We start from the raw sequence: 24,501 nt of genomic DNA, 5'->3' as shown, positions 1-24,501 counted from the left end.
CTTGAGTATGTGTAAAATTGCGAATATTACTATGGATATGTAATGTTTACAAATTTAATATTACAATAATTGCTGACTTTGCCAGTGATGTGGCAACAAAGAAGCTGAAGTGGATGAAAGTCATTTCTGAAAGAAATTGCTGTCAGTGTTTAACAAATAATTTGTCTTTCCTTTCCAGTGCAAGAAAACGACCAGTCCCCTACTACAGGCCCTCTCCCCCCTCCCCCAGCTCCGACGACAGCTATAGGTCATACTCCAGGTCAAGGTCAAGGTCGCGTTTCCGTAGTCGTAGTCTGAGTCTAACAAAGCGCTACTCTAGGCGGCGGCGTAGCTGGAGCAGCTGCAGTCTTGACAGTCTGAAGCACTGAGAAATATCACAAGTTGTAGACACCTTCTCAAATCCCAAGGGGATCATGGCTGGCCAAGTCGTCTTAGGTGCCGTGATTCACTGTGCAGAGTTGCGTCCTTTGGGCACACCAGAAACCTATGATTGTGGTCAGCATCATGCTTGTGGGTTTCACCGAAGTGGTAAACGTCTAAGACTTGCATCACTTCCTGCCACATCAAGCTGACACGCCGTGATAAAACTAGAATAGTGTTAACAGCGGCGTTAAACCCAAATATCTCACTCACTGACTCACTCACATCCCAAGCTTTTGTTTAAAAAATGTCAAAATGCCTGCCTCTGTAAGAAGGTCTTAGGCATCTATATCAAGGAATATCGAACAAATATTGAAGTTCCTGGAACAGTTAGAGTACAGTCTGTCTGTGATTCCTCCCTGCCGGGACATCTCCTCAGTGTCGGGGTGCAACTTGTGATATTTCTTGGCTGACCCAACTTTATTTGGTGCAATACATCCCAGTGCCCAAACAGCTGTTTTACCTGTGGTAGGGACATTCCCACATGTCTCCTGGAGGTGCTCAGTCGGTCTTAACACTGTACATAACATTTCTACAACACTGGACAGCACAGTTGGATTAAAGACGAGCCGGCTTATCCAAGAGACATGTTGGATCGGTCTGTAGTGCAGCAGTTTGAGCGCTGGGGAGAGGAGAGTTTATGACGATGATGTCATGGCAGGCGACTCAAACTGGCTGGTTTAACATATCAGATTTAAGTTATTGTTCGTTCGGACTGGTCTTTCATTTTACATGTATTTATTTATATGCTATTTATTGCACATGTTGTGGCTTTTGCAACAGTTGTTGGTTTTATTTTCGGTTTTATAAAGATGTTTGTTTTATGACTCAACTATGCTGGACCAATTAGAGTTATTTCCCCTTGATTAGAGTCGGCTGGAGCAACATGAAATGAAACAAACATTGTGTTGGTGTAGGTGAAGATTACTGGCAGTGAATAGCATCCCATGCTTGGTTTGTACCGGGTGTGCGAGTCAATCAAGGGGAGGTAACTCCATGATGACTTTTAACCTTAGTGTAAGTGGGAGATTACCTTCATTATTCACAACAGATGCTGCCAGTCAGCACACGTAGAAATCTAAACCTGACTTTTAATGCAAAGTTTCTTTTGAATTGATGTTGGTTTGAACCAAAGAAAATCAAAGCGTGAGAGTACATAAAGATTTCATTCCAAGAATTGCTATTCCCTGCGTTGTACTGAATTATTGTCAACATTTCAAGGCCAAACAACTCCTCAGTTCTGTCAGCATCTCACCATCAGATGTCCAAGTCGTGACACCTTCATGGCGAATGCATCCAATGAGCTGTGTAAATATGCCATGCCCTGAAATGTTCAAGGACTACAGATGTACATATATGTATTCCGATGAGTGCAGAGTGCATGGCTCCCCACGGAGGTCGTCTGTACAGACTGGTACGTACGTGACGGTAGTATTAAGGGATGGTATACATTGTACGAGGGGAAATCACCTGTATGTTGTCGTGTTTGTTTTATGTAAACATTGAACCGACTCATTTTAACCCTTGATACCTGCACAAAAGAGATTATGAATTGCATTAACTGTTAAACCCTTCACAACTTGTGACTGAAGAGTTGAAAATCCTATTACCATTTCGTTTCTCAAACAAGGGTTATGGTTAATAATTGGGGGGGGGGGACAGGGGCTTTGTACGATACAAGATATTGATGACCTGAAAAACATGCCCTCATGGTGACATATGATATTGTTATGGCAATCTTTGATCTGGATAGAAATGTGGACGAGACCTTTGTGCAAATGTCCAATCACGACCCAACACATCTTGGTGGTATCATGTTCTGTATAGTATGTTGCATTGAAACTCATCTGATGGCGCCATTGGTAGTTAGTTGCATTCATCGTAGTGTCACAGGAGGAGGACCTTGTGGGGTCATGTTGGAGGTCATTCAGGCCTTTAGTCTCATTTCTGCGATTTCCACATCAGCAAAGAATTCTTCCAAAGCTTTAAGGTGTACAGAAAGAACGTGTCCACTGTACACTTTGAAGCTTAAGATGCTGTATTAAATTATGTCTTATGTTAAGAAAGTAGACACATTCTCACCTAAAGACCTTTGTAAGTGTGTCCTTTGTTGGCCTGTGTTGGTCAGATGTTGATCACCCAATCATTGTTAATATGTGCAGATAATTACAAAGTTGTGGAGAGGTAAGTCTGAACAGTAGCAGACTCGGGGGACTCCACATGTAGCAGACTCTCTCATAGCGGGTGTATTCCCTCATAGGGGGTGTACTCTCTCATAGGGGGTGTACTCCCTCATAGCGGGTGTACTCTCTAATAGCGGGTGTACTCTCTCATAGCGGGTGTAGTCCCTCATAGCGAGTCTACTCTCTCACCCACTCAGTGTAGTGCTGGTGGACAGACATCCCATGTGTGTCCTTCATATTGTACTAGTTGTGGGACGATTCACAATATCCATCAAGCATCGATAGGTCTATCATATTGCAGTATCTATACAAAACAAAACATTGTATAGTTAATAGTATGTTAGTGTTACCCGTCACACAGGCAGTTTATTTCAGATTTAAGCCTTTTGACATCCTATTTGTTAAATTTCCACAAGAATCTAAAATCCAGAATATTTTCTTAATCTTATTGTGACATCCTGTGTATCCCTCTGGTTACTGATATGTATCATATCGTGACCTCACCTCGTACCCCGCACTGTATCGTGAGTCGCCCCAGTCCTGTAGTGTACAGAACTCATTACACGCACTGTGTATAGCCATGCAACCACGCTCATGTACGTCTCATTGTACAATAAAACATTCAACATGCTGAGTGTTCTTCTGTCATCTGTTGGTGTATGCTACTCAAGATAGTCTGGAGGTTGTATTACGAACAATATTCCAGCGTGCATGTAAAGGTCTAAACAAACTTAAGTATATATCTGTCCTCACGTTTCAAAATACAAAGAAATAGCTCAGTATCCTAAACAAAAGTTGTGTAGCATATTTCAGACAAACCCTTCCATGTTTGATTTGCAAATATGTTTCAAGCCCGTATATAGGTAAACATGCTTCAGAAACGGACATTTTCAAAGCCACACACACACACACATACACAGAGTTTAATGATGCCAGCATTTAAATGAATTTTTGCCTTTAAACAATATATTACGTGAATACGTGACTAACCACAGGTCCGGGTAGTCCTGTTGGTAGCCCTACTTCATTTCATTGGTGATCATCTTTGTGTTTGCACATAAACCTAACCATCTCCCTTGCCTGGTTTCCGAGTTCTGTGTAGGGAGCTGCTGATGGTGGAGGTGACGGGTGCTGTAGCATTAAGATGTGTTTGTTTAATGCCACATTCAGCGATAGTCCAGCGTGATGGCTCCCTGTATATCATCAAGTGTGACAAATCAGTGATGGAGATGACTGTATGAGCAATAGCCCACACCACTGCTACACCCCCAACATCAAACACAGATTGCCTTGGACACATTGAACGTCCGAGACCTGCATCACTATGGGCTTTCCTCCCACATTAAGCTGACAGACACGCTGTGATATAGCTGGAATACCCGACTCACTCACTTGGACGTATTGTAACCCGGAATCCCAAGGAGTAGCAGTGTTGGAGGGTGGGAAAAAAGTGCATGTGTCTTACTTCCGCATCTCTGTCAGAGGATCTTGCTGATGTGAGCAGTCGTGAGCTGTATGACTGAAAGACTCCAACTGCCTACGTATGTGGTACTGCCACAAGAAGACTCTCACTGCCTGCATATGTCGTACCTCCACCAGAAGACTCCCACAGCCTGCATATGTCGTACCTCCACAAGAAGACTCTCACTGCCTGCATATGTCGTACCTCCACCAGAAGACTCCCACAGCCTGCATATGTCGTACCTCCACAAGAAGACTCCCACAGCCTGCATATGTCGTACCTCCACCAGAAGACTCCCACAGCCTGCATATGTCGTACCTCCACAAGAAGACTCTCACTGCCTGCATATGTCGTACCTCCACAAGAAGACTCTCACTGCCTTTATATGTCGTACTTCCACCAGAAGACTCCCACAGCCTGCATATGTCGTACCTCCACAAGAAGACTCTCACTGCCTTTATATGTCGTACTTCCACCAGAAGACTCCCACAGCCTGCATATGTCGTACCTCCTCAAGAAGACTCTCACTGCCTTTATATGTCGTACTTCCACAAGAAGACTCCCAACAGCCTGCATATGTCGTACTTCCACAAGAAGATTCCGACAGGATTCACAACACATTTCCAGACAAAACAACTGTATTTCAGCAAATCTAGTTACACAAAATCAGAATATCTTGGAGACATACTGTATCACCATCACCATCAGACATGTAAAACAACAATAGTAACAGGAACATTTCCATTGTTTCAAGAACAAATCAAAGTCCATCTGAAGGAAACATTTTTTCAACAAATCTGAGTATTTCAAAATGTTGTTGGTTATAACTGAACAAAGTCTCAGACCGAATCCTGCAACATTTCTATGCAATTCAACAGGAACTGATTGTAGTGACCATTACAAAATACAAACATCACACAACTCCTGGATGTAAGAAGAAAACATAAAATTTGATTATTGCAACGATTAATTTGAATTATTTATACACAAAAGTGATTATGAAAATGTAAATGCTAAACATTTACACGGAAACGTATCAACAGTCAGGAAGCAAGGATGGAACCTAGAGTCAACACTTGTCCGGCAATGGTGAACTAGCCAAGGAGTGGCTACCTCCCGTAGTTGGGTATTTGTTCGTGCGTACCTCATGGGTGTGGAGTGCATCAGTACTAACTAACGGAGTGAGGCCGTGGTTGAAACATAGGTTTGGGTCTGGTCATTACTTACCACTTTTAGCAGAGGAAGCAAACTTGACGTCCATTATATCATGTTTGTTTGTTTGTTTGTATGTTGTAACACGCCACATGCAGCAATATTCCAGCTATATGACGGCCAGACAATCCAGTGATTGACATCATGAGCATCGATTTACGCAATTTGGATACAATGACATGCATCAACCATGTCAGCGAGCCTGACCACCTGATCGCGTAAGTCGCCTATTATGGCAAGCATGGGTTGCTGAAGACTTGTTCTAACCCAGATCTCCATGGGTCATGAAAAAATAGGATCCGCAAAACAGGTGCTTGAGTAAAAGAGAAAGAAATACTTTGATTTCATGTGAATCCATCCACTGACAATTTGGTCATGGGTCAAAACTTGCTTCAGTTATCAGTCGTGAACAACCAACTGTGACAGCTCTAATAATGTGTGATGAGTCCTTGACTTGGCTACTTGAAGAACAGTTGGAACCTGCCAAAACAATCTAATGCAAGTTTTTGTTTGTTGTTGAACGCCGCATTCAGCAATATTCCAGCTACATGACAGCGGTCTGTAAATAATCGAGTCTGGACTAGACAATCCAGAGATTGACATCATGAGCAATTGGGATCGATGACATGTATCAACCAAGTCGGTGAGCCTGACCACCCGATCCCGTTAGTTGCCTTTTACGACAAGCATAGTAGCCTTTCACTGAAAGCATGGGTTGCTGAAGAACTATTCTACGGGTCCTGATCCAAGTCTTCGGGTTCCAACTTCCATAAAAGCCCGGGGGGTAAACCTAGTGTCTGGCACCTGGTGAGGGGGGTAAACCTAGTGTCTGGCACCTGGTGAGGGGGGTAAACCTAGTGTCTGGCACCTGGTGAGCGGGGTAAACCTAGTGTCTGGCACCTGGTGAGGGGGGTAAACCTAGTGTCTGGCACCTGGTGAGGGGGATAAACCTAGTGTCTGGTGCCATGGTGAGGGGGATAAACCTAGTGTCTGGCACCTGGTGAGGGGAGTAAACCTAGTGTCTGGCGCCATGGTGAGAAGGGAGTAAACCTTGTGTCTGGCACCATGGTGAGAAGGGGAGTAAACCTTGTGTCTGGCACCATGATGAGAAGGGGAGTAAACCTTGTGTCTGGCACCATGGTGAGAAGGGAGTAAACCTTGTGTCTGGCACCATGGTGAGAAGGGGAGTAAACCTTGTGTCTGGCGCCATGATGAGAAGGGGAGTAAACCTTGTGTCTGGCACCTGGTGAGAAGGGGAGTAAACCTTGTGTCTGGCGCCATGATCAGAAGGGGAGTAAACCTAGTGTCTGGCGCCCCGGTGAGAAGGGAGTAAACCTTGTGTCTGGCACCATGGTGAGAAGGGGGGTAAATCTAGTCTCTGGCGCCATGGCGAGAAGGGGAGTAAACCTTGTGTCTGGCGCCATGATGAGAAGGGGAGTAAACCTAGTGTCTGGCGCCATGGTGAGATGGGGAGTAAACCTTGTGTCTGGCACCATGGTGAGAAGGGAGTAAACCTAGTGTCTGATGCCATGGTGAGAAGGGAGTAAACCTAGTGTATGGCACCATGGTGAGATGGGGAGTAAACCTAGTGTATGGCACCATGGTGACAAGGGAAGTAAACCTAGTGTCTGGCACCATGGTGAGAAGGGAGTAAACCTAGTGTATGGCACCATGGTGAGAAGGGAGTAAACCTAGTGTATGGCGCCATGGTGAGAAGGGAGTAAACCTAGTGTATGGCACCATGGTGAGAAGGGAGTAAACCTAGTGTCTGACACTATGGTGAGAAGGGAGTAAACCTAGTGTCTGGCACCATGGTGACAAGGGAAGTAAACCTAGTGTCTGGCACCATGGTGAGAAGGGAGTAAACCTAGTGTATGGCACCATGGTGAGAAGGGAGTAAACCTAGTGTCTGGCACCATGGTGAGAAGGGAGTAAACCTAGTGTCTGGCACCATGGTGAGAGGGGGAGTAAACCTAGTGTCTGGCACCATGGTGAGGAGGGAGTAAACCTAGTGTATGGCACCATGGTGACAAGGGAAGTAAACCTAGTGTCTGGCACCATGGTGAGAAGGGAGTAAACCTAATGTCTGGCACCATGGTGAGAAGGGAGTAAACCTTGTGTCTGGCACTATGGTGAGAAGGGTGTAAACCTTGTGTCTGGCGCCATGGTGAGAAGGGAGTAAACCTAGTGTCTGGCACCATGGTGAGATGGGAGTAAACCTAGTGTCTGGCGCCATGGTGAGATGGGAGTAAACCTTGTGTCTGGCACCATGGTGACAAGGGAGTAAACCTAGTGTCTGGCGCCTTGGTGACAAGGGAAGTAAACCTAGTGTATGGCGCCATGGTGACAAGGGGAGTAAACCTAGTGTCTGGCGCCATGGTGAGGAGGGAGTAAACCTTGTGTCTGGCGCCATGATGAGAAGGGAGTAAACCTAGTGTCTGGCACCATGGTGAGATGGGGAGTAAACCTAGTGTCTGGCGCCATGGTGAGAAGGGAGTAAACCTTGTGTCTGGCACTATGGTGAGAAGGGAGTAAACCTAGTGTCTGACACTATGGTGAGAATGGAGTAAACCTAGTGTCTGGCACCATGGTGAGAAGGGAGTAAACCTAGTGTCTGACACTATGGTGAGAATGGAGTAAACCTAGTGTCTGGCGCCATGGTGAGAAGGGAGTAAACCTAGTGTATGGCGCCATGGTGAGAAGGGAGTAAACCTAGTGTCTGATGCCATGGTGAGAAGGGAGTAAACCTAGTGTCTGGCACCATAGTGAGAGGGGGAGTAAACCTTGTGTCTGGCGCCATGGTGAGAAGGGAGTAAACCTTGTGTCTGGCACCATAGTGAGAGGGGGAGTAAACCTTGTGTCTGGCGCCATGGTGAGGAGGGAGTAAACCTAGTGTCTGGCGCCATGGTGAGAAGGGAGTAAACCTAGTGTCTGGCGCCATGGTGAGAAGGGAGTAAACCTGGTGTCTGGCGCCTTGGTGAGGAGGGAGTAAACCTTGTGTCTGGCGCCATGGTGAGAAGGGGAGTAAACCTAGTGTCTGGCGCCATGGTGAGAAGGGAGTAAACCTAGTGTATGGCGCCATGGTGACAAGGGGAGTAAACCTTGTGTCTGGCGCCATGGTGACAAGGGGAGTAAACCTAGTGTCTGGCACCATGGTGAGAGGGGGAGTAAACCTAGTGTCTGGCACCATGGTGACAAGGGGAGTAAACCTAGTGTCTGGCACTATGGTGAGAAGGGAGTAAACCTTGTGTCTGGCACCATGGTGAGAAGGGAGTAAACCTTGTGTCTGGCACCATGGTGAGAAGGGAGTAAACCTTGTGTCTGGCACCATAGTGAGAGGGGGAGTAAACCTTGTGTCTGGCGCCATGGTGAGAAGGGAGTAAACCTTGTGTCTGGCACCATAGTGAGAGGGGGAGTAAACCTTGTGTCTGGCGCCATGGTGAGGAGGGAGTAAACCTAGTGTCTGGCACCATGGTGAGAAGGGAGTAAACCTAGTCTCTGGCGCCATGGTGAGAAGGGAGTAAACCTAGTGTCTGACACTATGGTGAGAATGGAGTAAACCTAGTGTCTGGCGCCATGGTGAGAAGGGAGTAAACCTAGTGTCTGACACTATGGTGAGAATGGAGTAAACCTTGTGTCTGGCGCCATGGTGAGAAGGGAGTAAACCTAGTGTCTGGCACCATGGTGAGAAGGGAGTAAACCTAGTGTCTGACACTATGGTGAGAATGGAGTAAACCTAGTGTCTGGCGCCATGGTGAGAAGGGAGTAAACCTAGTGTCTGGCACCATGGTGAGGAGGGAGTAAACCTAGTGTCTGGCGCAATGGTGAGAAGGGAGTAAACCTAGTGTCTGGCGCCATGGTGAGAAGGGAGTAAACCTTGTGTCTGGCACCATGGTGAGGAGGGAGTAAACCTAGTGTCTGGCGCCATGGTGAGGAGGGAGTAAACCTAGTGTCTGGCGCCATGGTGACAAGGGGAGTAAACCTAGTGTCTGGCGCCATGGTGAGGAGGGAGTAAACCTAGTGTCTGGCGCCATGGTGAGAAGGGAGTAAACCTAGTGTCTGGCGCCATGGTGAGAAGGGAGTAAACCTTGTGTCTGGCACCATGGTGAGAAGGGAGTAAACCTAGTGTCTGGCACCATGGTGAGAAGGGAGTAAACCTTGTGTCTGGCACCATGGTGAGAAGGGAGTAAACCTTGTGTCTGGCACCATGGTGAGAAGGGAGTAAACCTAGTGTCTGGCACCATGGTGAGGAGGGAGTAAACCTAGTGTCTGGCGCCATGGTGAGAAGGGAGTAAACCTAGTGTCTGGCGCCATGGTGACAAGGGGAGTAAACCTTGTGTCTGGCGCCATGGTGACAAGGGGAGTAAACCTAGTGTCTGGCGCCATGGTGAGAAGGGAGTAAACCTAGTGTATGGCGCCATGGTGAGAAGGGAGTAAACCTAGTGTCTGATGCCATGGTGAGAAGGGAGTAAACCTAGTGTCTGGCGCCATTGTGACAAGGGGAGTAAACCTAGTGTCTGGCACCATGGTGAGAGGGGGAGTAAACCTAGTGTCTGGCGCCATGGTGAGGAGGGAGTAAACCTAGTGTCTGGCGCCATGGTGACAAGGGGAGTAAACCTTGTGTCTGGCGCCATGGTGACAAGGGGAGTAAACCTAGTGTCTGGCACCATGGTGAGAGGGGGAGTAAACCTAGTGTCTGGCACCATGGTGACAAGGGGAGTAAACCTAGTGTCTGGCACTATGGTGAGAAGGGAGTAAACCTTGTGTCTGGCACCATGGTGAGAAGGGAGTAAACCTTGTGTCTGGCACCATGGTGAGAAGGGAGTAAACCTTGTGTCTGGCACCATAGTGAGAGGGGGAGTAAACCTTGTGTCTGGCACCATGGTGAGAAGGGAGTAAACCTTGTGTCTGGCGCCATGGTGAGGAGGGAGTAAACCTAGTGTCTGGCACCATGGTGAGAAGGGAGTAAACCTAGTGTCTGACACTATGGTGAGAATGGAGTAAACCTAGTGTCTGGCGCCATGGTGAGAAGGGAGTAAACCTAGTGTCTGACACTATGGTGAGAATGGAGTAAACCTTGTGTCTGGCGCCATGGTGAGAAGGGAGTAAACCTAGTGTCTGGCACCATGGTGAGAAGGGAGTAAACCTAGTGTCTGACACTATGGTGAGAAGGGAGTAAACCTAGTGTCTGGCGCCATGGTGAGAAGGGAGTAAACCTTGTGTCTGGCGCCATGGTGAGAAGGGAGTAAACCTTGTGTCTGGCGCCATGGTGAGAAGGGAGTAAACCTTGTGTCTGGCACTATGGTGAGAAGGGAGTAAACCTTGTGTCTGGCACTATGGTGAGAAGGGAGTAAACCTAGTGTCTGGCGCCATGGTGAGAAGGGAGTAAACCTGGTGTCTGGCGCCATGGTGAGAAGGGAGTAAACCTTGTGTCTGGCGCCATGGTGAGAAGGGAGTAAACCTTGTGTCTGGCGCCATGGTGAGAAGGGAGTAAACCTTGTGTCTGGCACTATGGTGAGAAGGGAGTAAACCTTGTGTCTGGCACTATGGTGAGAAGGGAGTAAACCTAGTGTCTGGCGCCATGGTGAGAAGGGAGTAAACCTGGTGTCTGGCGCCATGGTGAGAAGGGAGTAAACCTAGTGTCTGACACTATGGTGAGAATGGAGTAAACCTAGTGTCTGGCACCATGGTGAGGAGGGAGTAAACCTAGTGTCTGACACTATGGTGAGAATGGAGTAAACCTAGTGTCTGGCGCCATGGTGAGAAGGGAGTAAACCTTGTGTCTGGCACTATGGTGAGAAGGGAGTAAACCTAGTGTCTGGCGCCATGGTGAGAAGGGAGTAAACCTTGTGTCTGGCACTATGGTGAGAAGGGAGTAAACCTAGTGTCTGGCACCATGGTGAGAAGGGAGTAAACCTTGTGTCTGGCACTATGGTGAGAAGGGAGTAAACCTGGTGTCTGACACTATGGTGAGAAGGGAGTAAACCTAGTGTCTGGCGCCTTGGTGACAAGGGAAGTAAACCTAGTGTATGGCGCCATGGTGAGAAGGGAGTAAACCTTGTGTCTGGCGCCATGTTGAGGAGGGAGTAAACCTAGTGTCTGGCACCATGGTGAGAAGGGAGTAAACCTTGTGTCTGGCGCCATGGTGAGAAGGGAGTAAACCTGGTGTCTGACACTATGGTGAGAAGGGAGTAAACCTAGTGTCTGGCGCCTTGGTGACAAGGGAAGTAAACCTAGTGTATGGCGCCATGGTGAGAAGGGAGTAAACCTAGTGTCTGGCACCATGGTGAGAAGGGAGTAAACCTAGTGTCTGGCACCATGGTGAGAAGGGAGTAAACCTAGTGTCTGGCACCATGGTGAGAAGGGAGTAAACCTAGTGTCTGGCGCCATGGTGAGAAGGGAGTAAACCTTGTGTCTGGCACCATGGTGAGAGGGGGAGTAAACCTAGTGTCTGGCACCATGGTGAGAAGGGAGTAAACCTAGTGTCTGGCACCATGGTGAGAGGGGGAGTAAACCTTGTGTCTGGCACCATGGTGAGAAGGGAGTAAACCTTGTGTCTGGCACCATGGTGAGAAGGGAGTAAACCTAGTGTCTGGCACCATGGTGAGAAGGGAGTAAACCTTGTGTCTGGCACCATGGTGAGAAGGGAGTAAACCTTGTGTCTGGCACCATGGTGAGAAGGGAGTAAACCTAGTGTCTGGCACCATGGTGAGGAGGGAGTAAACCTAGTGTCTGGCGCCATGGTGACAAGGGGAGTAAACCTTGTGTCTGGCACCATGGTGAGAAGGGAGTAAACCTAGTGTCTGGCACCATGGTGAGAAGGGAGTAAACCTAGTGTCTGGCGCCATGGTGACAAGGGGAGTAAACCTTGTGTCTGGCGCCATGGTGACAAGGGGAGTAAACCTAGTGTCTGGCGCCATGGTGAGAAGGGAGTAAACCTAGTGTATGGCGCCATGGTGAGAAGGGAGTAAACCTAGTGTCTGGCGCCATGGTGAGAAGGGAGTAAACCTAGTGTCTGGCACCATGGTGAGAAGGGAGTAAACCTAGTGTCTGGCGCCATGGTGAGGAGGGAGTAAACCTTGTGTCTGGCACTATGGTGACAAGGGGAGTAAACCTAGTGTCTGGCGCCATGGTGAGGAGGGAGTAAACCTAGTGTCTGGCGCCTTGGTGACAAGGGGAGTAAACCTAGTGTCTGGCGCCATGGTGAGAAGGGAGTAAACCTAGTGTCTGACACTATGGTGAGAAGGGAGTAAACCTAGTGTCTGGCGCCATGGTGAGGAGGGAGTAAACCTAGTGTCTGGCACTATGGTGAGAAGGGAGTAAACCTAGTGTATGGCACCATGGTGAGAAGGGAGTAAACCTAGTGTATGGCACCATGGTGAGGAGGGAGTAAACCTAGTGTCTGGCGCCATGGTGAGGAGGGAGTAAACCTAGTGTCTGGCGCCATGGTGACAAGGGGAGTAAACCTTGTGTCTGGCGCCATGGTGACAAGGGGAGTAAACCTAGTGTCTGGCACCATGGTGAGAGGGGGAGTAAACCTAGTGTCTGGCACCATGGTGACAAGGGGAGTAAACCTAGTGTCTGGCACTATGGTGAGAAGGGAGTAAACCTTGTGTCTGGCACCATGGTGAGAAGGGAGTAAACCTTGTGTCTGGCACCATGGTGAGAAGGGAGTAAACCTTGTGTCTGGCACCATAGTGAGAGGGGGAGTAAACCTTGTGTCTGGCACCATGGTGAGAAGGGAGTAAACCTTGTGTCTGGCGCCATGGTGAGGAGGGAGTAAACCTAGTGTCTGGCACCATGGTGAGAAGGGAGTAAACCTAGTGTCTGACACTATGGTGAGAATGGAGTAAACCTAGTGTCTGGCGCCATGGTGAGAAGGGAGTAAACCTAGTGTCTGACACTATGGTGAGAATGGAGTAAACCTTGTGTCTGGCGCCATGGTGAGAAGGGAGTAAACCTAGTGTCTGGCACCATGGTGAGAAGGGAGTAAACCTAGTGTCTGACACTATGGTGAGAATGGAGTAAACCTAGTGTCTGGCGCCATGGTGAGAAGGGAGTAAACCTTGTGTCTGGCACCATGGTGAGGAGGGAGTAAACCTTGTGTCTGGCACTATGGTGAGAAGGGAGTAAACCTAGTGTCTGGCACCATGGTGAGAAGGGAGTAAACCTAGTGTCTGACACTATGGTGAGAAGGGAGTAAACCTAGTGTCTGGCGCCATGGTGAGGAGGGAGTAAACCTAGTGTCTGGCACCATGGTGAGAAGGGAGTAAACCTAGTGTCTGACACTATGGTGAGAAGGGAGTAAACCTAGTGTCTGACACTATGGTGAGAAGGGAGTAAACCTAGTGTCTGGCGCCATGGTGAGAAGGGAGTAAACCTTGTGTCTGGCGCCATGGTGAGAAGGGAGTAAACCTTGTGTCTGGCGCCATGGTGAGAAGGGAGTAAACCTTGTGTCTGGCACTATGGTGAGAAGGGAGTAAACCTAGTGTCTGACACTATGGTGAGAAGGGAGTAAACCTAGTGTCTGACACTATGGTGAGAAGGGAGTAAACCTAGTGTCTGGCGCCATGGTGAGAAGGGAGTAAACCTTGTGTCTGGCGCCATGGTGAGAAGGGAGTAAACCTTGTGTCTGGCGCCATGGTGAGAAGGGAGTAAACCTTGTGTCTGGCACTATGGTGAGAAGGGAGTAAACCTAGTGTCTGACACTATGGTGAGAATGGAGTAAACCTAGTGTCTGGCGCCATGGTGAGGAGGGAGTAAACCTTGTGTCTGACACTATGGTGAGAACGGAGTAAACCTAGTGTCTGGCACCATGGTGAGGAGGGAGTAAACCTAGTGTCTGGCACCATGGTGAGAAGGGAGTAAACCTAGTGTCTGACACTATGGTGAGAAGGGAGTAAACCTAGTGTCTGGCACCATGGTGAGGAGGGAGTAAACCTAGTGTCTGACACTATGGTGAGAAGGGAGTAAACCTAGTGTCTGACACTATGGTGAGAAGGGAGTAAACCTAGTGTCTGGCGCCATGGTGAGAAGGGAGTAAACCTTGTGTCTGGCGCCATGGTGAGAAGGGAGTAAACCTTGTGTCTGGCGCCATGGTGAGAAGGGAGTAAACCTTGTGTCTGGCACTATGGTGAGAAGGGAGTAAACCTTGTGTCTGGCACTATGGTGAGAAGGGAGTAAACCTAGTGTCTGGCGCCATGGTGAGAAGGGAGTAAACCTGGTGTCTGGCGCCATGGTGAGAAGGGAGTAAACCTTGTGTCTGGCGCCATGGTGAGAAGGGAGTAAACCTTGTGTCTGGCGCCATGGTGAGAAGGGAGTAAACCTTGTGTCTGGCACTATGGTGAGAAGGGAGTAAACCTTGTGTCTGGCACTATGGTGAGAAGGGAGTAAACCTAGTGTCTGGCGCCATGGTGAGAAGGGAGTAAACCTGGTGTCTGGCGCCATGGTGAGAAGGGAGTAAACCTAGTGTCTGACACTATGGTGAGAATGGAGTAAACCTAGTGTCTGGCGCCATGGTGAGAAGGGAGTAAACCTAGTGTCTGGCACCATGGTGAGGAGGGAGTAAACCTAGTGTCTGGCGCCATGGTGAGAAGGGAGTAAACCTAGTGTCTGGCACTATGGTGAGAAGGGAGTAAACCTAGTGTATGGCACCATGGTGAGAAGGGAGTAAACCTAGTGTCTGACACTATGGTGAGAAGGGAGTAAACCTAGTGTCTGGCACCATGGTGAGAAGGGAGTAAACCTAGTGTCTGGCGCCTTGGTGACAAGGGAAGTAAACCTAGTGTATGGCGCCATGGTGAGAAGGGAGTAAACCTTGTGTCTGGCGCCATGGTGAGAGGGGGAGTAAACCTTGTGTCTGGCACCATGGTGAGAATGGAGTAAACCTAGTGTCTGGCGCCATGGTGAGAAGGGAGTAAACCTAGTGTCTGACACTATGGTGAGAAGGGAGTAAACCTAGTGTATGGCGCCATGGTGAGAAGGGAGTAAACCTTGTGTCTGGCACCATGGTGAGAGGGGGAGTAAACCTTGTGTCTGGCGCCATGATGAGGGGGGTAAACCTAGTGTCTGACACCATGGTGAGAAGGGAGTAAACCTTGTGTCTGGCACCATGGTGAGAAGGGAGTAAACCTAGTGTCTGGCACCATGGTGAGAGGGGGAGTAATCCTAGTGTCTGGCACGATTTTGAGGGGGGTAAACCTAGTGTCTGGCACGATGGTGAGGGGGGTAAACCTAGTGTCTGGCACGATGGTGAGGGGGGTAAACCTAGTGTCTGGCACCATGGTGAGGGGGGTAAACCTAGTGTCTGGCACAATGAGAGGGAAGAACTTAAGCTGCTGCAGCAAGAGCACAACTACGTGGACGAAGAAAACAACTCAATGACAAAAATTCCAACATACCCGACATATATATTTTGCTCACAGGTTTATATTTGGGTCAACCATTATGTAAAATCTTTGTGGCTGTAAACTTTATTCATTGCAAACAGAGCATAACATTTCATCCAATATATTTTAGCAAAACATGAAAATAACAATTAACATTTTCGTACAGGGAGCAAGTGCACATGAGAAAGGTAAATACTGTCAAAGACACACATGTGACAACTCTCTTCAATGTTTGCCTTGAGCTGAGTGTGTGATAACAACATGCAGAGCAAGTGATATTATTTGTTTGCTTGTTTGTTTGTTGTTTAAGAGAACACTCAGCAATATTTCAGCATTATGACGGCAGTCTTGGGGACACTTTCTCAGCTTGCTGATTTTACTTGCTCAACACTGCTGAGTAAGTGATATCAACATACTGAGTAAGTGATATCAACCTGCTGAGTAAGTGATATCAACATACTAAGTGTTATCAACATGCTGAGTAAGTGATATTAACATGCTGGGTACATGATATCAACATGCTAAGTGTTTTTAACATGCTTAGTAAATTATATCAACATACTAAGTGATATCAACATACTGAGTTAGTGATATCAACATGCTGAGTAAGTGATATCAACATACCGAGTGTTATCAACATGCTGAGTAAGTGATATCAACATGACGAGTAAGTGATATCAATATAGTAAGTGTTATCAACATGCTGAGTAAATGATATCAACGTGCTGAGTAAGTGATATCAACCTACCAAGTGTTATCATCATGCTGAGTAAGTGATATCAACATGCTAAGTGTTATTAACATGCTGAGTAGGTGATGATATCAACATGCTGAGTAAGTGATATCAACATACTGAGTAAGTGATATCGACATACCGAGTGTTATCAACATGCTGAGTAAGTGATATCAACATGACAAGTAAGTGATATCAATATAGTAAGTGTTATCAACGTGCTGAGTAAGTGATATCAACCTACCAAGTGTTATCATCATGCTGAGTAAGTGATATCAACATGCTGAGTAAGTGATATCAACATACTAAGTATTATCAACATGCTGGGTAAATGATAACAGCCTGCTGAGGAAGTGATATCAACATACTAAGTGTTATCTACATGCTGAGTAAGTGATGATATCAACATGCTGAGTAAGTGATATTAACATGCTGAGTAAGTGATATCAATATACTAAGTATTATCAACATGCCAAGTAAATGATAACAGCCTGCTGAGGAAGTGATATCAACATACTAAGTGTTATCAACATGCTGAGTAAGCGATGATATCAACATGCTGAGTAAGTGATATCAACATGCTGAGTAAGTGATATCAAGATGCTGAGTAAATGATATCAACATGCTAAGTAAGTGATATCAACATACTAAGTGTTATCAACATGCTGAGTAAGTGTTATCAACATGCTGAGTAAATGATATCAGCCTGCTGAGAAAGTGATATCAACATACTAAGTGTTATCAACATGCTGAGTAAGTGACATCAACATGCTGAGTAAGTGATATCAACATACAAAGTGTTATCAACATGCTGAGTAAATGATATCAACATACTGAGTGTTATCAACATACTGAGTGTTATCAACATGCTGAGTAAGTGATATCAACATGCTGAGTAAATGATATCAACATGCTGAGTAAGTGATATCAACATACTAAGTGTTATCAACATGCTGAGTAAGTGATATTAACATACTAAGTGTTATCAACATGCTGAGTAAGTGATATCAATATACTAAGTATTATCAACATGCCAAGTAAATGATAACAGCCTGCTGAGGAAGTGATACCAGCATTCTAAGTGTTATCAACATGCTGAGTAAGTGATGATATCAACATGCTGAGTAAGTGATATCAACATGCTGAGTAAGTGATATCAACATGATGAGTAAATGATATCAACATGCTGTGGAAGTGATATCAACATGCTGAGTAAGTGTTATCAACATGCTAAGTAAGTGATATCAACATACTAAGTGTTATCAACATGTTGAGTAAGAGTTATCAACATGCCGAGTAAATGATATCAGCCTGCTGAGAAAGTGATATCAACATACTGAGTGTTATCAACATGCTGAGTAAGTGATATCAACATGCTGAGTAAGTGATATCAACATACTAAGTGTTATCAACATGCTGAGTAAGTGATATCAACATGCTGAGTAAGTGATATCAACATACTAAGTGTTATCAACATGCTGAGTAAGTGTTATCAACATGCTGAGTAAATGATATCGGCCTGCTGAGAAAGTGATATCAACATACTGAGTGTTATCAACATGCTGAGTAAGTGATATCAACATACTAAGTGTTATCAACATGCTAAGTAAGTGATATCAACATACTAAGTGTTATCAACCTGCTGAGTAAGTGATATCAACATACTAAGTGTTATCAACATGCTGAGTAAGTGATATTAACATGCTGGGTACATGATATCAACATGCTAAGTGTTTTTAACATGCTTAGTAAATTATATCAACATACTAAGTGATATCAACATACTGAGTTAGTGATATCAACATGCTGAGTAAGTGATATCAACATACCGAGTGTTATCAACATGCTGAGTAAGTGATATCAACATTCGGAGTGTTATCAACATGCTAAGTAAGTGATATCAACATGACGAGTAAGTGATATCAATATAGTAAGTGTTATCAACATGCTGAGTAAATGATATCAACGTGCTGAGTAAGTGATATCAACCTACCAAGTGTTATCATCATGCTGAGTAAGTGATATCAACATGCTAAGTGTTATTAACATGCTGAGTAGGTGATGATATCAACATGCTGAGTAAGTGATATCAACATACTGAGTAAGTGATATCGACATACCGAGTGTTATCAACATGCTGAGTAAGTGATATCAACATGACAAGTAAGTGATATCAATATAGTAAGTGTTATCAACGTGCTGAGTAAGTGATATCAACCTACCAAGTGTTATCATCATGCTGAGTAAGTGATATCAACATGCTGAGTAAGTGATATCAACATACTAAGTATTATCAACATGCTGGGTAAATGATAACAGCCTGCTGAGGAAGTGATATCAACATACTAAGTGTTATCTACATGCTGAGTAAGTGATGATATCAACATGCTGAGTAAGTGATATTAACATGCTGAGTAAGTGATATCAATATACTAAGTATTATCAACATGCCAAGTAAATGATAACAGCCTGCTGAGGAAGTGATATCAACATACTAAGTGTTATCAACATGCTGAGTAAGCGATGATATCAACATGCTGAGTAAGTGATATCAACATGCTGTGTTAGTGATATCAAGATGCTGAGTAAATGATATCAACATGCTAAGTAAGTGATATCAACATACTAAGTGTTATCAACATGCTGAGTAAGTGTTATCAACATGCTGAGTAAATGATATCAGCCTGCTGAGAAAGTGATATCAACATACTAAGTGTTATCAACATGCTGAGTAAGTGACATCAACATGCTGAGTAAGTGATATCAACATACAAAGTGTTATCAACATGCTGAGTGAGTGATATCAACATACTGAGTGTTATCAACATGCTGAGTAAGTGATATCAACATGCTGAGTAAATGATATCAACATGCTGAGTAAGTGATATCAACATACTAAGTGTTATCAACATGCTGAGTAAGTGATATTAACATACTAAGTGTTATCAACATGCTGAGTAAGTGATATCAATATACTAAGTATTATCAACATGCCAAGTAAATGATAACAGCCTGCTGAGGAAGTGATACCAGCATTCTAAGTGTTATCAACATGCTGAGTAAGTGATGATATCAACATGCTGAGTAAGTGATATCAACATGCTGAGTAAGTGATATCAACATGATGAGTAAATGATATCAACATGCTGTGGAAGTGATATCAACATGCTGAGTAAGTGTTATCAACATGCTAAGTAAGTGATATCAACATACTAAGTGTTATCAACATGTTGAGTAAGAGTTATCAACATGCCGAGTAAATGATATCAGCCTGCTGAGAAAGTGATATCAACATACTGAGTGTTATCAACATGCTGAGTAAGTGATATCAACATGCTGAGTAAGTGATATCAACATACTAAGTGTTATCAACATGCTGAGTAAGTGATATCAACATGCTGAGTAAGTGATATCAACATACTAAGTGTTATCAACATGCTGAGTAAGTGTTATCAACATGCTGAGTAAATGATATCGGCCTGCTGAGAAAGTGATATCAACATACTGAGTGTTATCAACATGCTGAGTAAGTGATATCAACATACTAAGTGTTATCAACATGCTAAGTAAGTGATATCAACATACTAAGTGTTATCAACCTGCTGAGTAAGTGATATTAACATACTAAGTGTTATCAACCTGCTGAGTAAGGGATATCAACATGCTGAGTAAGTGATATCAACATACGAAGTGTTATCAACATGCTGAGTAAGTGATATCAACATACTAAGTGTTATCAACATGCTGAGTAAGTGATATCAACATGTTGAGTAAATGATATCAACATGCTGAGTAAGTGATATCAACATGCTGAGTAAGTGATATCAACATACTAAGTGTTATCAACATGCTGAGTAAGTGATATCAACATGCTGAGTAAATGATATCAACATGCTGAGTAAGTGATATCAACATGCTGAGTAAGTGATATCAACATACTAAGTGTTATCAACATGCTGAGTAAGTGATATCAACATGCTGAGTAAATGATATCAACATGCTGAGTAAGTGATATTAACATACTAAGTGTTATCAACCTGCTGAGTAAGTGATATCAACATGCTGAGTAAGTGTTATGAACATGCTGAGTAAGTGTTATCAACATGCTGAGTAAGTGATATCAACATACTAAGTGTTATCTACATGCTGAGTAAGAGTTATCAACATGCCGAGTAAATGATATCAGCCTGCTGAGAAAGTGATATCAACATACTGAGTGTTATCAACATGCTGAGTAAGTGATATCAACGTGCTGAGTAAGTGATATCAACATACTAAGTGTTATCAACATGCTGAGTAAGTGTTATCAACATGCTGAGTAAATGATATCAGCCTGCTGAGAAAGTGATATCAACATACTGAGTGTTATCAACATGCTGAGTAAGTGATATCAACATGCTGAGTAAGTGATATCAACATACTAAGTGTTATCAACATGCTGAGTAAGTGATATCAACATACTAAGTGTTATCAACATGCTGAGTAAGTGATATTAACATACTAAGTGTTATCAACCTGCTGAGTAAGTGATATCAACATGCTGAGTAAGTGATATTAACATACCGAGTGTTATCAACATGCTGAGTAAGTGATATCAACATGCTGAGTAAGTGATATCAACATACTAAGTGTTATCAACATGCTGAGTAAGTGATATCAACATACTAAGTGTTATCAACATGCTGAGTAAGTGATATTAACATACTAAGTGTTATCAACCTGCTGAGTAAGTGATATCAACATGCTGAGTAAGTGTTATCAACATGCTGAGTAAGTGTTATCAACATGCTGAGTAAGTGATATCAACATACTAAGTGTTATCTACATGCTGAGTAAGAGTTATCAACATGCCGAGTAAATGATATCAGCCTGCTGAGAAAGTGATATCAACATACTGAGTGTTATCAACATGCTGAGTAAGTGATATCAACATGCTGAGTAAGTGATATCAACATACTAAGTGTTATCAACATGCTGAGTAAGTGTTATCAACATGCTGAGTAAATGATATCAGCCTGCTGAGAAAGTGATATCAACATACTGAGTGTTATCAACATGCTGAGTAAGTGATATCAACATGCTGAGTAAGTGATATCAACATACTAAGTGTTATCAACATGCTGAGTAAGTGATATCAACATACTAAGTGTTATCAACATGCTGAGTAAGTGATATCAACATGCTGAGTAAGTGATATTAACATACCGAGTGTTATCAACATGCTGAGTAAGTGATATCAACATGCTAAGTAAGTGATATCAACATACTAAGTGTTATCAACCTGCTGAGTAAGTGATATCAACATACTAAGTGTTATCAACATGCTGAGTAAGTGATATCAACATGCTGAGTAAGTGATATCAACATACTAAGTGTTATCAACATGCTGAGTAAGTGATATTAACATACTAAGTGTTATCAACCTGCTGAGTAAGGGATATCAACATGCTGAGTAAGTGATATCAACATGCTGAGTAAGTTTTATCAACATGCTGAGTAAATGATATCAGCCTGCTGAGTAAGTGATATCAACATGCTGAGTAAGTTTTATCAACATGCTAAGTGTTATCAACATGCTGAGTAAATGATATCAGCCTGCTGAGGAAGTGTTATCAACATGCTGAGTAAATGATATCAACATGCTGAGTAAGTGATTTTCACATGCCGAGTAAGTGATATCAACATGCTGAGTAAGTGATATCAACATGCTGGGTACATGATATCAACATACTTAGTGTTATCAACATGCTCAGTAAATGATATCAATCTGCTGAGTAATTGATATCAACATGCTGAGTAAGTGATATCAACTTACTAAGTGATATCAACATGCTGAGTAAGTGATTTTCACATGCTGAGTAAGTGATCAACATACTAAGTGATATCAACGTGCTGAGTAAATGATATCAACATGCTGAGTAAGTGATATCAACATGCTGAGTAAGTGATATCGTTGTATGTTCAAACTATGTAAATTACAATCGGTGTATAATTTTATACAAATTAATTCAAGTCACAAATGGTCCCTGATTCAGCACATATCCGTTGTTGCATCATAGTTTGGGAATCAGTTGAAATGAGCATCACTGATGTGTAAGAAAATACATCTGTTGTAAGACGAGGAGCAGTTCAACCATGCATGAGTGAGGGAAAAACGTCCTGGAGTAGAAACATACACTAATGCAGCCAGCATGGTGAGGTGAGGTGGGGTGAGGTGAGGTGAGGTGAGGTGAGGTGAGGTGAGGTGAGGTGAGGTGGGGTGAGGTGAGGTGAGGTGAGGTGAGGTGCATGACTAAGGCAGACCTTCACTGTATAAGACAGGACTATTTTCACAAACAGAAGTATCCCTTTGCCCCACATCAGGTGTGAACGCATGCCAAGTAATCTGTTCTGTTCTTAGCGATCTTAGTGCTAAGATGACTGTGACTTACGGCAACACTAAGATAGCTTTGAGGAACAGGCTCCAGTCTACACAAACTGTACTCGGAAACCAACATGTTTTCACCCCGCTGAAGTGAGAATGTTTTTAATGCAGTCTCCTCTTGTGACAGTCAACAGAGATCGGGGGACGTATTCACATGTCTACTGGACAAACTGTACTGACAAAATCTTTCTAACTTTCATTGTCCCTCCTCAACACATGTCCCCCTCCCCTCCCCTCCCCTCCCCTCCCCTCCCCTCCCCTCCCCTCTCCTAACCCTGCTCCCCCATCTACCTAGGAGAGACAGGCTCATGGTGAGGCTTTCAACACTTGGATTATAATCAGCGGGACAAGTCACACAGTATAGTCTCCTGCTTCTTCTCATCTTCAGTAAGAGAACTGGATAAGGCACATTGCTGTTCACTGCTTGAGTAAGTTACAGATTCTACACCACTTCGCTCGTTGAGCAGGGTTGAAAAACAAATATTCCTGAGTGAGCTTAAATTTGGTTCTCAACAAAGTAGGTTGTTTTCCATTCCTCAAAGTTCAATAATTTATAAGAAAACTCAACGTCACACTGATAAAAGGCAACATTTTGAATATATTCATATGACTGATATTCGTAGATTATTCATGGACACTCAAATAGGGCAGCAGACAAAGGAAACCAAAAACATGAACAAACATCCCTGACACAGGAGTCCCAGCAAACCGGCACACACATAACACTCAACATATGGTGGGGATATTCCTCTGTGAGTACCGATGATGTGTGAGACAGTAACGAGGGAGGTGGGTGAGCAGGGTTTGACCATGCCGAGAATCAAACCCTGGTCTTCAGCTGGACTAGCCAACACCTTCACCACTTGGCCACCTCACGATCCTTATGCACATACACAGCCAGCTAGTGCATCACTGCAATAACATGCCATCATATGGATGGCAAGGATGATGAGTGATGATGATGATGCATCCTGACAGATGACAGCAGTCTCCTTGTTATCACAGAGGTTGACGAGTTGACCAGCAGCTGACCAGTAACCATCTGCTATCAAAGAGGGCTGTAAAAATAAAATGAGTATTACTACATTATCCCATTATCTGCCCTGGAATCCCTACAGGGAGACAAGCATGAGGTACTGGGGACCTATTCTGCCCTGGAATCCCTACAGGGAGACAAGCATCGGGTACTGGGGACCTATTCTGCCCTGGAATCCCTACAGGGAGACAAGCATGAGGTACTGGGGACCTATTCTGCCCTGGAATCCCCACAGGGAGACAAGCATGGGGTGCTGGGGACCTATTCCACCCTGGAATCCCTACAGGGAGACAAGCATGGGGTATTGGGGACCTATTCTGCCCTGGAATCCCTTTAGGGGACCTATTCTGCCCTGGAATCCCTATAGGGCGACAAGCATGGGGTGCTGGGGACCTAATCCACCCTGGAATCCCTACAGGGAGACAAGCATGAGGTACTGGGTACCTAATCCACCTTTGAATCCCAAAAGGGAGACAAGCATGGGATACTGGGGACCTAATCTACCCTGGAATGCCTATAGGGAGACAAGCATGGGGTACTGGATCCTAATCCACCCTGGAATCACAAAAGGGAAAAATATTTTTCATAGATTCTATCATATTCCTGCAGTACAAAACATTCTGACAAAACATGTGCCAATGTT

General features: G+C 44.6%; 2 protein-coding genes across 5 annotated transcripts in view; one reads left to right on the top strand and one right to left on the bottom strand.

The window, feature by feature from the left end:
- Positions 1–3,234, top strand: part of LOC124124572 (serine/arginine repetitive matrix protein 2-like) — a 108,399-nt gene extending 105,165 nt beyond the window's left edge. For 3 of the 4 annotated variants that reach the window (XM_046487771.2, XM_046487770.2, XM_046487772.2), the window contains one exon: positions 179–3,234. In XM_046487771.2, the coding sequence (XP_046343727.2) occupies positions 179–368 (190 nt within the window). In that variant the 3' untranslated portion in view covers positions 369–3,234. The remainder of the gene's footprint in view (positions 1–178) is intronic. The other variant, XM_046487773.2, reaches the window with a different exon arrangement.
- A 19,874-nt stretch (positions 3,235–23,108) lies between these two features.
- Positions 23,109–24,501, bottom strand: part of LOC124151896 (calpain-A-like) — a 28,632-nt gene continuing 27,239 nt past the window's right edge. Inside the window, exon 12 of the mRNA XM_046524584.2 lies at positions 23,109–23,880. Coding sequence (XP_046380540.1) covers positions 23,871–23,880 — 10 coding nt within the window. The 3' untranslated portion in view covers positions 23,109–23,870. The remainder of the gene's footprint in view (positions 23,881–24,501) is intronic.

Source organism: Haliotis rufescens, unplaced genomic scaffold (genome assembly GCF_023055435.1).
Source record: "Haliotis rufescens isolate VD_foot unplaced genomic scaffold, xgHalRufe1.0.p SCAF_15, whole genome shotgun sequence".
In the NCBI taxonomy this organism is placed as follows: Eukaryota; Metazoa; Mollusca; class Gastropoda; order Lepetellida; family Haliotidae; genus Haliotis; species Haliotis rufescens.
This window is presented reverse-complemented; position numbering and strand designations above follow the sequence as displayed.